The following is a 15,784-nucleotide window of genomic DNA, read 5'->3' as shown; positions in this document are numbered from 1 at the left end:
CTTGATTCGATGTGTAGTGAGGGGGGCCAGTGTGTCCAGGGAGGCTAAAAGTGAAGCGTTGTAGACAGAGGTGGCTAGGTTGGTGCAGGACAGGGGTGCGATTTTGTCAGAGGTGGTCGGTGGCAGAGTTGAGAAGGGTTGAGATGGCGTAGGTTTCTACTGGTAACTGTAAGGCAGTTGGAGGGAGTGGAAGTGACGGTGAGGGAGAGAGTGAAACTAATAAGGTAGTGATCAGAGAGAGGGAAAGAATAGTTTGAGAGGTTGTACAGAGCGCATAGGTGGGAGAAAACAAGGTCAAGGATATTGCCTTCAGAGTGAATAGAAGCATGTACCCATTGCTTCAGGTCAAAGGAGGAGGTTAGACTGAGAAGTTTGGAAGTGGCAGGAGTGTTAGTATTAATAGGGATGTTGAAGTCGCCGAGAAGGATTGTGGGGATTTCGGAAGAGAAAAAGTAGGGTAGCCAGGCAGAGAAGTCGTCAAAGTTTGATACTGGTCCAGGGGGGTGGTAGATCACAGCTATCCTTAGAGAAACGGAAGAGAAATGATGAATGCAGTGTGCCTCAAATGAGGAGAGTGACAGAGAGGGAGGTGGGTGAAGTACCTGAAAGGTGCTATGTGGGGCTAGAAGGATCCCGACACCCCTTCCCTTTCGTCCACTGGGTCTGGGGGAGTGAGTCCAGAGAAGACCACCTTAGGATAGGGCAGCAGAAGATGCAGTGTCGGATTCATGAATTCTAGTTTCGGTAATGGCGAGTAGATTAAATGAGTTAGCGTTAGAAAGGTCATGGAGAGAGGTGAGTTTATTTCAGACAGAGCGAGCATTCCAAAGGGCGCAAGAGAGCACCCTAGGATTTGGGGTGATTTACAAAAAAACAGAAAAAAACAAGTGTGAGGGACTTGACTTGTACAGTTTTGTTGACCCCTAATGTCATTTTTCTTATTTGAGCTTCATTTAGGAAACCGTTAGACCATTTGTTGTTGTTTATTGCTGTCTTTCTCCCCATTGGGGAACATCACTCCTGTGTCTGTATAGTTGACCATTGTCACCGACACAAAGTGAGGGAAAATCTAAAATTTTTCCTCACCAGAGCAATACCTAAGGAAAAATATTTTTGATAGAGACACCTGTTTCTGAGACAACTCAGGATGGGAATTCTGTTCACTTTGAAAGGTTTTTTTTATCTTGTCTGTTGTCTACAGAAAAGGAAGTTAAGGGAAATTTCCCAACGGAGCACAGACCGCAAAAATATCCTGATAGGGGCTTTAAAAGTGCAAAGTGTGCAAAATAAAAGTGCATGTTTTTAAGGCAACCCTGAGGAAGAAAGAGTTCACATTTTCAGTCATGTTGGCATCTGAGTGGAATATAGTGTATAGTATATGATGTGCTCTGTTCCTTCTATTGATAGCGAATTATTATTATTTATTTATTTATTTAAGATGTGCAGCTATATTTGATTGAAATGAGACACAATGGGGTTATTTTAATAAAACTGGGGATTGCAAAATCTGGAGCAGCTTTGCATAGAGACCAACCAGCTTCCAGGTTTATTGTCAAAGCTTAATTGAATAAGCTGAAGTTAGAAGCTGATTGGCTACCATGTAGAGCTGCACCAGATTTTGCCCACTCCAGTTTTAGTAAATTTACATAATTGAGGGAAATGTGACAAGATTAATCACTGTAAGAAATTCAATAGACTTGTACTACACCCATTAGGCAATCTCTGAATACATCATTTTATTTTTAGGAACTGGTGAAGGTAATCTTGAAGAAGCAGAGGCACTTATTGAACCCTACCTCGAGAAGTTCCCAAATGTATGTGATTTATATTGAGATGAAATACTTCTGGCTACTATAATAAATACAGTAAACTTAGTCATGTTCATTTTTTCTTTTCAGGGATCTATAATTCTTTTCTATGCTGCTCGCATAGGAGTACTTAAAGGAAACTTTGAACAGGTAATTTCTTTTCTTTTCGTTTTTTTTTTTTTTTTTTAAACTTTATTACAGTTTGTTTTGCATGTAATAATATTTTAAAAGAAACTTTAATAGGAAAAATGTAGGGAGTGCCAATGGGTATCTTCATAAAGTGCTAGTTTCCTGGCTTTCATGGCTGACTTTCTGGATTTCATATTTTTAGCCAAGGAGTATAGAGATCAGTTCTGACTTGAGGTAGTCTTACTGCATGCCTGTTCCAGGGCAATGCTTCAGAAAATACTAAAGCCAAAGACCGATGAGCAGTTAGCATTCTCAGGAAATTGTTAGTTAAGAACCCCCACCTCCACATTTGTCAATAGAAAAAGTGTCAATGCCATTAGCTTGAATTGGGGAATTTTCTAGAAGTAAAAGCAAGTGTTTAGGTGAATGTTTTGATGAATAAAATTGCATGTTGAAAACTAAACTGAGCCGTATTATTGACAGCAATTTAATATGTTGCTTTATAATAGCCAGTCAGTCATCCATAATGTATAATGAGCTTTTAAATAAGTGCTATGGGGCAATATACTTGTGTTTTCATACTTTAAAATTAATAAAGCTTGCTGGAGCATGTTCTGGACTGCAAAGATAAGCTACACCTCAGGCACCATTGACCCATTTAAAAGAATGCAGTGAAAGCGTTTTAAAATGTAGCACTTCTCCATATAAAATAAGACATGAAACCTAGGTCTCTGCAGGACATGTAGATTATATGTAATCTGTCACAGTTGTACAAATACTTTGGTTTTGCATGCCCGCATGGAGTTGCAGACAGATGTACATTTTCAGCAATGTTAAAAGGGTAAAGAGCCCAGTTCCTGATCTAGGTCATCCTTGTTTAGCTTTAGTGGTAAAGGTATGTGATGAACAAAATTTTCAATATACAAAATGTTTTTTTTTTCTAATTTATAAAGGCCCAGGTGACATTCCAGCAATGCATTAAGTCTCAGCAGGAATGGAAGCAGATTCACCACTTGTGTTACTGGGAGCTGATGTGGAGCTACTCCTTTCAACAAGACTGGCTCCAGGCATACCGCTATGCTGACCTCCTCAGCAAGGAAAGCAAGTGGTCTAAGGTATGTAATGCTATGCTTTAATATCACACAGCGAATTATGGAATGTATTCATCTGTCATTTCTCCTTCAAATATTTACTTCCATTGCACTGAGGTGTCTAAGCAGAAGCTATGTGTGTGCGTGTGTATACTGTATATGTGTTATGTGTATATTATTTGAATAGTGCTATTAACCACTTAAGCCCCGGAGGATTTTCCTGCTAAACGACCAGGGGGTATTTTGCGATTCGGCACTGCGTGATTTTAACAGACAATTGCGCGGTCGTGCGACGCTGTATCTAAACGAATTTGGCGTCCTTTTTTTCCCACAAACAGAGCTTTCTTTTGGTGGTATTTGATCACCCGTGCGATTTTTACTTTTTGCGCTATAAACAAAAAAAGAGCGTACATTTTGCAAAAATAACAATATTTTTCACATTTCTTTTATATGAAATTCCCCCCCAAAAAAATGTAAAAATCAAAATTTTTTAAAATTTTTGGCCAATTTGTTTTATGCTACCTATGTTTGGTAAAAAAAATCGCAAAAAGCGTATTTTGATTGGTTTGCGCAAAAGTTATCGCGTTTACTAACAAAGGGAAAGATTTCTGTAATTTTTAGTGTTTTTTTTTTTAACGTGTAATGGCGGCGATCTGCGATTTTTTTTTTTTTTTTTTTTTTGCAGTACTGCGACATTGGGGCGGACAGATCGGACCCTTGACTGACATTTTTGACACTTTTGGGGTTACCAGTGACATTTCTACAGTAATCAGTGCTATATATATATGCACTGTTACTGTAAAAATACACTGGTAGTGAAGGGGTTAACTTTATTTGGGAGGGAGGGGCTGTGTGTGTCCCTAGGGGCGTTTTTTCTACTGTGATTGGCTGTGGCTTGAGCTGTAAGGACACTGATCAACGGATCTACATAGTAGATCCATGTGATCAGTGTTTTTACAGCGAGGAGAATGACAGGTGGCTTGTTTACACAAGCTGCCTGACATTCTCCCTCTCCCCCGCCGATCGCCGAGTGACCGGCGGACATCGGGTCCGCTGGTCACACGCGCGGGGGGGTCCGTGACCGAGCCTCCGCGGGCGCGCGCTCGCTCCCCAGAGCCTCACAGGCGAGCGACGTAGACCTACGTCACTCTGCCTGTGAGGGGCTGACTGCCGCAGTAAATATACTGTGAGCAGTCGGCAAGCGGTTAATAACACACCTGTTCTTTTTATTCTCATCACTAGTTGCACACTGTCTAAATATTAAATCAAGTTGGTAGTGCCATATATGACATTTGAGGAGAAGTACAGCACCAAGTGACAGAAATGTCTCCTAAGTTGTAGGTCTGACAGTATTCTACTTCAGGCACTGGGAGATGTGTTGATGTAGTAGGGGGAAGGGGAAAATCTGAGACTTCATGAATAATTAAGCCCTTCCCCTAAATCATAAGATGCCATATGACATGGGACATGCTCAGTGCCAGGACAAGGTAATCTGAAGCCCAGGGTGAACACGCCAATTTGCACCCCGCCCCCCCAAGATGTATGAAAAAAAAAAATCAAGCACTAATCTGCATGCTCTTCCCTTCCTCCCAGTACACATCCACCCCCCTGCTGAAATCCCCACTCCTGGCACCACTTTTTGCCCCCACCCCCCGGTTCAAATTCTCTCTCCCCATATACCTCCAGCACAATTCCCCCCTCCCCAAACTTCCCTCCTCTACTTAAATTTCCCCTCTGAGCACAAATCCTCTTCTCTCCCGCTCCAACTGTACCCAAATTAAATTTATATAATTTTTTTTTTTCACACTAATAAATCTTTCTTTTTGTGGTATTTGATCACCACTGGGTTTTTATTTTTTGAACTTTAAACGAAAAAAGACCAAAAAAAGAAATAAATTAAATAAAAAACAAAGATTTTTTACTTTCTGTTTATATTAAGTGGTTTACGTAAAAGTTATAGTGTCTACAAACAATGGTGTACAGCTTGTATAACAGTGTGAATTTGATGTCCCCTCAAAAGAACTCCACAGTCATTCTTGTCTAAACCGCGGGCAACAAAAGCGAGTACACCCCTAAGTGAAAATGTCCGAATTGTGCCCAAAGTGTCAATATTTTGTGTAGCCACCATTATTTTCCAGGACTGCCTTAACCCTCTTGGGCATGGAGTTCACCAGAGCTTCACGGGTTGCCACTGGAGTCTTCTTCCACTCCTCCATGATGACATTACGGAGCTGGTGGATGTTAGAGACCTTGCGCTCCTCCACCTCCCATTTACAGATGCCCCACAGATGCTCAATAGGGTTTAGGTCTGGAGACATGCTTGGCCAGACCATCCTCTTTACCCACCGCTTCTTTAGCAAGGCAGTGGTCATCTTGGATGTGTGTTTGGGGTCGTTATGTTGGAATACTGTCCTGCGGCCCAGTCTCCGAAGGCAGGGGATCATGCTCTGCTTCAGTATGTCACAGTACATGTTGGCACTCATGGTTCCCTCAATGAACTGTAGCTCCCCAGTGCTGGCAGCACTCATGCAGCCCCAGACCATGACACTCTCACCACCATGCTTGACTGTAGGCAAAACACACTTGTCTTTCTACTCCTCACCTGGTTGCCACCATCTAAACCAGATAAGTTTATCTTGGTCTCATTAGGCCACAGGACATGATTCCAGTAATCCATGTCCTTAGTCTGCTTGTCTTCAGCAAACTGTTTGAGGGCTTTCTTGTGCATCATCTTTAGAAGAGGCTTCCTTCTGGGACGACAGCCATGCAGACCAATTTGATGCAGTGTGCGGCGTATGGTCTGAGCACAGACAGGCTGACCCTCCACCCTTTTGGTAATCTTCTTATAGCCTAGGCAATCTTTATGTAGAGCAACAATTCTTTTTATCAGATCCTCAGAGAGTTCTTTGCCATGAGGTACCATGTTGAACTTCCAGTGACCAGTATGAGAGAGTGAGAGCGATAACGCCAAATTAAAGGCTAATTGGGCCCAATTTGGACATTTTCTCTTTGAAGTGTAATCCCTTTTGTTGCCAGTGGTTTAGACATTAATGGCTGTGTGTTGAGTTATTTTGAGGGGACAGAAAATTCGCACTGTTATACAAGCTGTACACTCGCTACTTTATATTGTAGCAAAGTATAAATTCTTCAGTGTTGTCACATGAAAAGATAAAATATTTACAAAAATGTGAGGGGTGTTCTCACTTTTGTGAGATACTGTGTATTAATGATGGCGAACAGGGACTTATAGTGGGACTGTGATAGTGCAGCGGACAGTCTGACACTGATGCTGGGGGGGAACCGACTAACTGCCACTGACATCACCAGTGTCACTAATACAGTGAACAGTGTTAATACTATACACTGTCATTGTACTAAAGACACTGGCTGGGAAGGGGTTAACATTTAGGGACAATCAAAGGGTTACCTGTGTGCCTATAATGTTTACTGTGTGCACTGTGTTGTGTTTTCACTAAGCAATGCAGAGAGAAAAAATACAGCACATTGCCGCTGTCAGAGAGCTCTGTTGTTTACCTACACAGAGCTCTCTTCCGTCATTCACTCAGCCAATCAGTGGGTGGCGGCCATAAATCATTGGCTAGGAACTGCTGATCGGCTTGTCCTGCAGCAAATGGCAGCACAGCTGGGGCAGTGAGGGACGCTCACGTTCCCATTCCAGAAGAAGCAGATTACGTACATGCACGTGATCTGGTGCGGGGGGCATCATATCTGCGGTAGGTGGTCCCCAAATTGCTAAAGAATCAAAGAATTAATGCACAGCAATAAGATTTTATGGGTAGCCAATGGTCATTACCATTGCTTTTGAAACTGTTTTTTTTTTTTAGTTCTTGTCTAGAGTTTCCCTTAACCAGAATCCTTGCCGTTTTCTAAACTAGGTCAGTTACTGGGTGATTACGGAGACTTTTCTAAGAGCCGTTTGCTTCAAGAACTGCTGGTAATCAGGCCTCCATTTGTATTAGATGGCTGAGATGACCAGAGGCATACTGTGATTATTCATCCCAGGAAAGGTCTGAAATGCGCGACCTTCAACTGACAAAGGACACAAACTGAACATTTACTGTGCTTTGTGTATTCCAAAAGGGTTGATTGATCAGATACCAAAACACAGCAGAGCAGATGGTTGTTTCATTAAAGGTTTATTCTACAGAAATATCTCAGCATGAAGTAACAAAATAACTCAGAGATTTGTTTGTTTTTCTTTAAAGTGGTTTTAACCAACAAAACAAAAATGTTCTTGATTGCAGCTTACCAATTATTTGATGCATTAGTTTTGTTTAGACTTTTACCCCTCTGTTTTCACCTGGTGATCTGGCTAACACACCTCCAGTGTTAGTGCCCCCACTGTGGATAAAGGAGCACATGGGCACCTTTTGAACAGCAGCCCTGTCAGTCCTGTCGGGGGAGGGGAGTGTTAGATGTACTAGCAAATTTAGATACACTAACAAATTTAAGTTACAGCAACAGTTGTTTTTTTCTTTTGGGATAAAGGTTTTACGCAGAGGCGTAACTAGAACCTTCAGGGCCCCGATGCAAGAAACCATGAAGGGCCCCCCAGACCCCTGGCCGGGGCCCTTCCCTTCAAGCCCGGGGCTCTTCCCACTAATCCTGGGGCTCTTTACTCTCATTGCATGGCCTTTTATTATGGTCCCGCATCAGGATCCTTTCACAAGTTCTGCAGTGGGCCCCTTCCTGCAATCTTGGGGCCTCCCCACAGTGGTGAAATGCCAGGGCCCGGTCGCAAGTGTGACCTTTGAGATCCTAGAAGTTCACCCACTGTTTTGCTACCGGGCCCCCTGGAGCATGGGGCCCGGTAGCGATTGCAACCCCTGCAACCCCTGTAGTTACGCCCCCGGTTTTACGTGAATAAAAAAAAGCTGATCATTGTAAGAAAAACTGTCAGTTGTAAATGGTTTGACTTGACATTCTAAATGCTATAATAAATTTGCAGGAGAGCTTGTTCTGTTAAAAAAACAGACTTACTGGATAGATCCCAAGGTGAAAAGAAAAGAAAAAGGGCCTAAAAAAGGAAAGTAATGCAGCCATCACATATAAGAATTGGAAAGCTGCAATATAATTAAAAAAATATTTTGGCTTTATTCTGGCTTTAACCATATTTGTTCAGTAGATCCAAGCAAGGAAACCTAGTTTGTGAGAAATATTACATCCCTTTGCTTTTTATTGTGTCCAGATCAACTGTAGAATCCTTAGAATAATCATATTATACTGTATACTGGTCAAATACCTGTGTTTGATATAAATAACACCGCATAAATAACCACTTTATTTCTACAGAACATATTTATAAAATGTGCCAGACCAGATAAGTATTGCCTGCACCGTACAGAGGCCAGTTATAATGTCCCTTGGCAAAAAAGTGAGCGGAAATGTCACCTTGATAATTGTCATGAGAACAGCTCACCCCTTTTAGGAAATTTACTCTTGAGACTATTTCAGTGACTGCTGTAAAATGTTAAAGCCTGGTACTCACTACTAGGTTATTTTCATTCAACCCAGCAGGGCTGAAGGAAAAATACAACTTGACAGCTCAGGAGGAGCTGCTGTACTAACTATACGATGTTAGTACAGTGATCTCCCCTGTTGTGCTATTGTGTTCTGACAGGGGGGCGCCAGCTTCTCTCGGACCAGCTGCCGTACATACGGGCTGAATGCCGCCCGACATTTGGCCATCTGTGTACTAGGCTTAACTTTCTCCCAGCATTCTATTCTAATGACCAATGTGGGTGAACAAGGAGGGGGGCAAAGACAGAGATGAAAATCTGAGGTTCAAAATATTTCTTTCGCTAGTCAAAACTGGAACTGGTGGGAACTGGTTTCACTTTAAAGTATTTTGGTCTGGTTTACGAAAATAATTGAGACGGTTTACACTTCAAATTATCCATTGATATGCAAATAAATTAAGTTAACAGATAATTGAAGTAAATTTATTGTGTAAAGATTGTTGACTCCTTTAGTAAATACTATTTTTTTGTTTTTCAGGTCCTGCTTTTATGGACCATGAGATGTATAAAAAAGCAATTTGCCAGCAATCAAGCAAAACTAAAAGATACATTTTGGGCAGGGTTAACATGAACAGCTGAGAACTGTTATGATATAAAGAGAGTGAACTAGAAAAGTAAAAATTCAGGTCTCTTTATGAAGTCTAAGGCCTCTTTCACATGGGCTTTCCGATCAGGTCCACCTGTCAGTTTTTTCAGGCGGACCTGATCGGATGCTCCATGCACCCCTATGGGGAGCAGCGGATGTCAGCGGTGACATATCCACTGACACCCGCTGCTATCCGATCCTGTCCGTGAAATCCAGACGGATGGAAACCCTATTTTCATTTTTCATCCATCTGGAGGATCGGATGAAAACTGACAGGCGGTCCATTTTCATCCCATCTCCCATAGAGAAGAGCGGGGCTCTGACAGCTCCGTCTCTGCAAATTTAGCGGAGACGGACCGGTCATCCGCCTGCTCAGCGGCATGGGCGGATCGATCCCCGCTGAGCAAAATGGAGTCTGCTGGGCGGAAAGCCAGTGTGAAAGGACCCTAAACGTAAAAATGGACCCTGATTTGGCATAAAGCGTGTTTCTTCCGTTTGCTCCTGTTTAGTTTATGTTGTAATTGCAACCACTAAAAGGACTCACTTATGCTCATTAAATCTAAAAATTAATGTCAATTTTTTTTCTAGTTTTAAATAGAGGGGGGGGGGATTAGAACTCCTCTTGGGTTTTTACTGTTGTCTGGGGCTCCTTAAAGTGTTTGTAACCCTAGGGCCCCTTTCACACATACGGACCCTTTGTCCGTTTTTCATGGATAAAAAACGGACATCAATGCATTCCTATATGTGTGTATATATATATATATATATATATATATATATATATATTTTTTTTTTGCACGGATGAAAGCCCTATTTTTCTTTTTCTGTTAAAAAAAAAAAACGGATCAGAGGAAAAATGGATGTAAACGGACAAACGGTTTTTGCATTGGTAGTGGATGTAAAAAAAAAAAAAAAACGGACGAATACTTCACCATTTTGACGTGACTGAACTGATGAAATGAATGTATGTGTGAAATGGGCCTAGCAAAAAAAAAAAAAGGGTTCTGTTCCTTCAAAGCATTTTATACAGCACAGTGCTTGTGCTGTGTCATTTTGCCCCTTGTATCACCTGAATTACCTGGTTGATCCTGCCAGTTTCTGACCTCCCCCCCCCCCCTGTAAACTGACCACAGTTTATCATGGCTGCTGAGCCCTGACACCATGGTCTGTTTACATGCCTCTGTTATCCACTGTTTCTCCATTCTCCCCCGGATACTCCCCCCCCCCCCCCCCCCCCCCCACCTGTCGGCTCCGTCCGCTCCACGATCATCCCTTCCTGCTGGTAAAATAATAGTGTCATGTCCCTACAATCCACTGTGTTAGATAATAACGTGTCCCACTGTATGTCCTTTATTTAACCATTTCAGCCCCGGAAGGTTTTACCCCCTTAATGACAGGCCAATTTTTGCGATTCAGCACTGCGTTGCTTTAACAATTGCGCGGTCGTGCGACTCTGTATCCAAAGCCAATTAATGTCCCTTTTTTCCCACAAATAGAGCTTTCTTTTGATGGTATTTGATCACCTCTGCAGTTTTGAGATTTTGCTCTTTAAACAAAAAAAGAGCGACAATTTTAAAGAGAATAATTTTTTTTTTACTTTCTGCTATAAAACATTCCCAATAAAAAAAAAATTAAATTTTATCAGTTTAGGCCAATTTGCATTCTGCTACATATTTTTGGTATTTTCCCAAAAAGCGTATATTAATTGGTTTGCAAGAAATAAGTGATATGCAAATATTGAGTCCAGAAGAAATGATGTGTTTGACCACAAAACGCGTTGACCATGTAACATTTGTATATGGACCAAGACCATGTAATATGACATTTATATATGGAGAAAGGAATCTTCTGTATTAATGACATGTGATGTATTCAGGGCTCGACAAACCCCAGGAGCCAGGTCGCATTGGCGACTAAAATTAGCGGCCTGACGCCTGGGCTCCACTGCGGCAGGTGTCTTGTCCTAGACATTCCAAGTCTCCCCCATGTAGGCTTCCTGACACCCGCAAGTACTGCCCGATATCTCGGCTGTCTGTGTCAGCTGTCAGAACGAAGCTGATGCTTCCTGTATAGTTCCGGGTCCGTCCTGTCAAAGGCAGAGTGATATCAAATGCACTCCGCCTGTAAGGAGACCGAGAGATACAGGAAGCATATGCTCCGCATGCTTCCTCCAGCACTGCTCCTCGCACTCTCCGCCAGCAGTACCAGCCAGCAGTACCCACAGCAGTACCTGCTAGCAGTAAGTCACATGTGTTAGGGGTGCAACTAGCCCCCCTTAAGGCGGGTTGCAGAGTGCCACCTCCCTGAAATTAGTTTGCCACCAAAGACCAAGATGCAGCGTCGCCCGGTAATTGAGGCTGCCGCTTTGCGACCTGATGTAGTGAGACGCGTACATCGGGGAACTGGCGCCCTCTTGTGGTGGCTGGGGCTGCAACAAGCAGTCACTGGCGGCGCTAAGGGTTTCCCCTGCTTGTTCTCACTGCTCAGAGAAGAGGTTGAAGATGTTGAGGGCTTGATCTGGAACCCTGTCTTTACCAGTGAGTGAACAGGGAGTGTGGGGCAGCAGGTCGGAACAGCCTCAGTTCCATTTACAACCCCACAAAGATAAAAAAACGTTTTTTTATTTTATTTTTTTTCTCTCTCCCTGTCATGCCACACAGCCGAAGGCCCCTTTCACATGGGCGGTCTAATCAGATCTGCCTGTCAGTTTTTCAGGCAGACCTGATTGGACCCTCCAGTCTCCTCTATGGAGTGGCAGATGTCCGTTGACAACCGCCGCCATCCAAACCTGTTAGCTAAAAACAGACGGATGGTGGTCCTACTTTCCATCCGTCCGATGGATCGAATCACATGACATCAGACTGAAATGGACAGGCAGTCCATTTACATCCGACTGCCCCATAGAGCAGAGCGGGACTGTGTCCATGTTCGCTCTGCATAGCGGAGCAGACAAGACCTGTCTTCAACCTGCTCAGCGGGGATTAGCGGAGAAATCAATGCTGAGCAAGCGGATTCCACTTAGCGGAGGTGCATTTGTGAAAAGGGGGCCTAAGGTGGCTTGAGTTACTGGATCACTGGATCTCTTATCGCCTCCAACTTGCTGCACTGTCCTTCCCTAGTGAGCCACTGCCCATTACTCCATCAAGCCAAGTACACATGGGTCGAATGCCGGGCAACATCAGCCGGTTCATTAAAAAACTGCCATTTGGCCCGTGTGTATGGCAGCCTGTCCGACAGAAGCCAACCATTTGGCATGCGTGAAAAAAAACTGGCTTCTAACTTATTTAACTGTCTCCTAGATTTCAAGAAAGTTTGTCAAGCCCTGGATGTATTTTACTATTTATACCCACTGATTGGAATATTTTATGCTATGTTGATAATGAGGACATTTTAGAATTTCCAGTTTTCATTCATTACCAGTGAGTACTCCTAGACCACTTGTTTTGTGTTTTTTTTTTAGTTTCTTTCTTTGGGTTGATCACTCACAGGTAACTTATATCACCTCTACAATTATTTTTGATTGAGCATAGTAACCTGCTGCCAGAACTCCGATATTGCTGGTCAACACCAAATCAAGTGCATAACATCTGCTTGGAGTTCATTGCGTTGTATGCAGTTTGGGGTCCTGCTTTTTGCAGGGCCATTTTTTTGGAAGCTGTAGGCCTGTGTGCAAGATCATACCTTGAGCTCTTTTGCAAGAGAAAAACAAAGTGTATTGCGCGCAGCGTGCCGCAGCAAACATTAAGTGTGGTTTTCTCTAGCTTTTGGTGGCTTTATGTAGTGCCTGCTGGTTACATAGTAAAAGAAAGATGCCCAGCAGCTGTGGGGTTAATTGCCTAGTGCAGCTGTTTGGCTCCCACTTGGCACCTTCCTGACAATGCCTGACCCCTGCCACTTTTTTTTTTTTACTGACAAAACAAGGAAACAGAACAGAACTGATATTTCAGAACTATAATATTTAACCACTTGCCGACCGCCAACACAGATTTACTGCGGCAAAGCAGCTCGGCTGCGCATTATTACGTAGATCTATGGGAGTATGTGCATGCGGTTTCGGCGGCATGCAAGCCCCGCCGGAGCCGCGCTCCCACTGTGATTAGACACAGCGGGAGGCAGACCTCAGGGGAGCGGGCTCGATGACCACCAGCCTGCCGTGATCTTCTGCAAAACTGACAGGAGAACCGTCTGGAATGTAAACCACTTAAGACGGCTCTCCTGTCAGAGGCAGGGAAAGATCGTGTGATTCAGCTAAGCTGAATCACCGATCTCTCTGTGCCTCTGTTCAATTCATCCTCCCCACAGTTAGTAAGCACATCTAGGGAACACATTTAACCCCTTGATCACCCCCAGTGTTAACCCCTTTCCTGCCAGTGTCATTTTATACAGTATCAGTGCATATTATTTAGCAATGATCACTGTATTAATGTCACTGGTCGCCAAAAAGTGTTTGTGTCAGAGCGCCGCCATTACTAATAAAAAAAATTAAAAGTCCATAAAACTATCCCGTAGTTTGTAAATGCTATAACTTTTGCGCAAACCAATTATTATACGCTTTTTGGGATTATTTTTACCAAAAATATGAAGCAGAATACAAATTGGCCTAAACTGATAAAAAAAAATTGTTTTTTAAATTTTTTTTATTGGGAATGTTTTATAGCAGAATGTAGAATATATTGGTGTTTTTTTAAAATTGTCGCTCTTTTTTTGTTTATAGCGTAAAACCGCAGAGGTGATCAAATACCACCAAAAGAAAGCTCTATTTGTGGGGAAAAAAAGGACATCAATTGTATTTGGGTATGGTGTCACACAACCGCGCAATTGTCAGTTAAAGCCATGCAGTGCCAAATCGCAAAAAATGGCCTGGTCATTAAGGGGGTAAAATCTTCCGGGGCTGAAGTGGTTAAAAACTATAAATATGTAAAAATTAACAATGCCGTAACAAGTATTCTGCTTGGCTTTACAATAAAAAGTCAAACGTGACAAAACGTAAGCATTACTAGTATTATAAAAGACTTTAGGAACTCTAGGACTGAGCAGAAAACAAGTCGGACAAAGCATGTAGCACGCTGTGGTAAAATGGTGGTCATGGTCAGGTTGCACCTAACAGTGGTAGTTGCTTAAAGGAAACCTGAACCTGAGCCTAGTCCCTGTAAAACACTCTAAACATATACCACACTCCTTGTACCCACAAAATGCTCTTAATTACTGTACCACAACTGACAGTCTCACATTAACCTCAGAACAAATGATCATTAATAAAACAATGAAAACTTTCATTTACTGCACACAAAAATATATAATTTTCCCTGACTGAGCGTACCTTAAAGAAAAACCTTATTAAAACCAGCAACTGTTGAGCTAATGAACACTTTGGCATGGTCTATGTAACGTATAGTTATGTAGAGTGAAGGGGTCAGGATATTTGCGCAAATGTTTATCAGAATAATTTCGCTAAAAATACACTAAAATCCTTATTAGCAGACACAATCACAGCAAAAAATGCTGCATATAAAAGCTAAAACTTTTAGTTAATAAATAAATATTTGTACATTTTGAATTTCGCCTTTTTGTGAAAATGGAAGGTTTGCAATACTGTAAATAAGCAATTTATAGCTTTCCGAGTTTTAAAAGTCCCGCTAAAGCATCAATTTTGGCACATATCCTGTTGGAAAAAAAAAAGCAGTACTGATTTTTTAGGCCCCAAATATTCAATCACACTATTTTCACAAAAAATACACAGAAGTCATTATTAGCACAAGACCCCTGATGTATTTTTTGAGACAGAGAAATGGACTGAGGACATATTACTACCCATTCCCTTTCTCTGCAGCCTCAGCTGCACTGCAGATTAATGAAAAACAATCTCTGTACAGAGCCTTCCAATTGATATTAAACCATGTTATACTTACCTGCTCTGTGCAGTGGTTTTGCACAGAGCAGCCTCGATCCTCCCCTTCTCAGGTTTCTCGCCCGTCTCTCTTGGCCCCTCCCTTCTGTCGAATGCCCCTAGAGCAAGCCGCTTGCAATGGGCGCACCCAAGCAGGCTAGTTCCCGAATGTCAGCTCTACGCGTCCATTCACACACAGAGCCGTTACTTTGCCCCGCCCCCTCTCTCACTCTCTCCTCATTGGCTCACTGGCTGTGCTCAAGACAAGGGATCCAAACCCTTCAGGGCCTCCAATGGGGGTTCCAAGCAGTCTTGGTCGGGCAAACCAAGAGCGGGGTCTGCCAGGCTTGCATGTCTTCATTGTTTTCCTGGATCTGTGGACCTTCCTGATTCAGGACAAGTGGGTCCACAAAGTCATTCGATCTGGCTACAAGATGGAGTTTTGATCATATCTGTTGGAAGGGTTCTTCCCTTCCAACTTACACTTATTCCCAGAACGCCTAATGGATCTCTATGGGACAGTGCAAGACTTGTTACTTCAAGGAGTGATTGTTCCGGTTCCGAACGTTTTTAAGGTTTCTATTCAAACCTGTTTACGGTTCCCAGGAAGGAGGACAAGGTGCGTCCAATTCTGGACCTCAAGGCAATGAACTGCTTTCCGGATGGAATCCATTTGCACGGTGGTGGCGTCCCTAAATCAGGCGGACTTTCTCGCATCCATCAACATAAAGGACGCTTAGCTT

General features: G+C 42.7%; 1 protein-coding gene across 2 annotated transcripts in view; it reads left to right on the top strand.

The window, feature by feature from the left end:
- The window catches only part of TTC39B (tetratricopeptide repeat domain 39B), a 251,040-nt gene that overhangs the window by 180,873 nt on the left and 54,383 nt on the right, over nt 1-15,784 (top strand). For both annotated transcript variants that reach the window (XM_082269292.1, XM_082269293.1), the window contains 3 exons: nt 1,747-1,814; nt 1,899-1,958; nt 2,891-3,052. In XM_082269292.1, coding sequence (XP_082125418.1) covers nt 1,747-1,814; nt 1,899-1,958; nt 2,891-3,052 — 290 coding nt within the window. The remainder of the gene's footprint in view (nt 1-1,746; nt 1,815-1,898; nt 1,959-2,890; nt 3,053-15,784) is intronic.

Source organism: Pelophylax lessonae (assembly GCF_965119305.1).
Source record: "Pelophylax lessonae genome assembly, chromosome: 1".
Lineage (NCBI taxonomy): Eukaryota > Metazoa > Chordata > Amphibia > Anura > Ranidae > Pelophylax > Pelophylax lessonae.
Note: the sequence above shows the minus strand (reverse complement) of the source record. Positions and strands in the feature narration are given on the sequence as shown.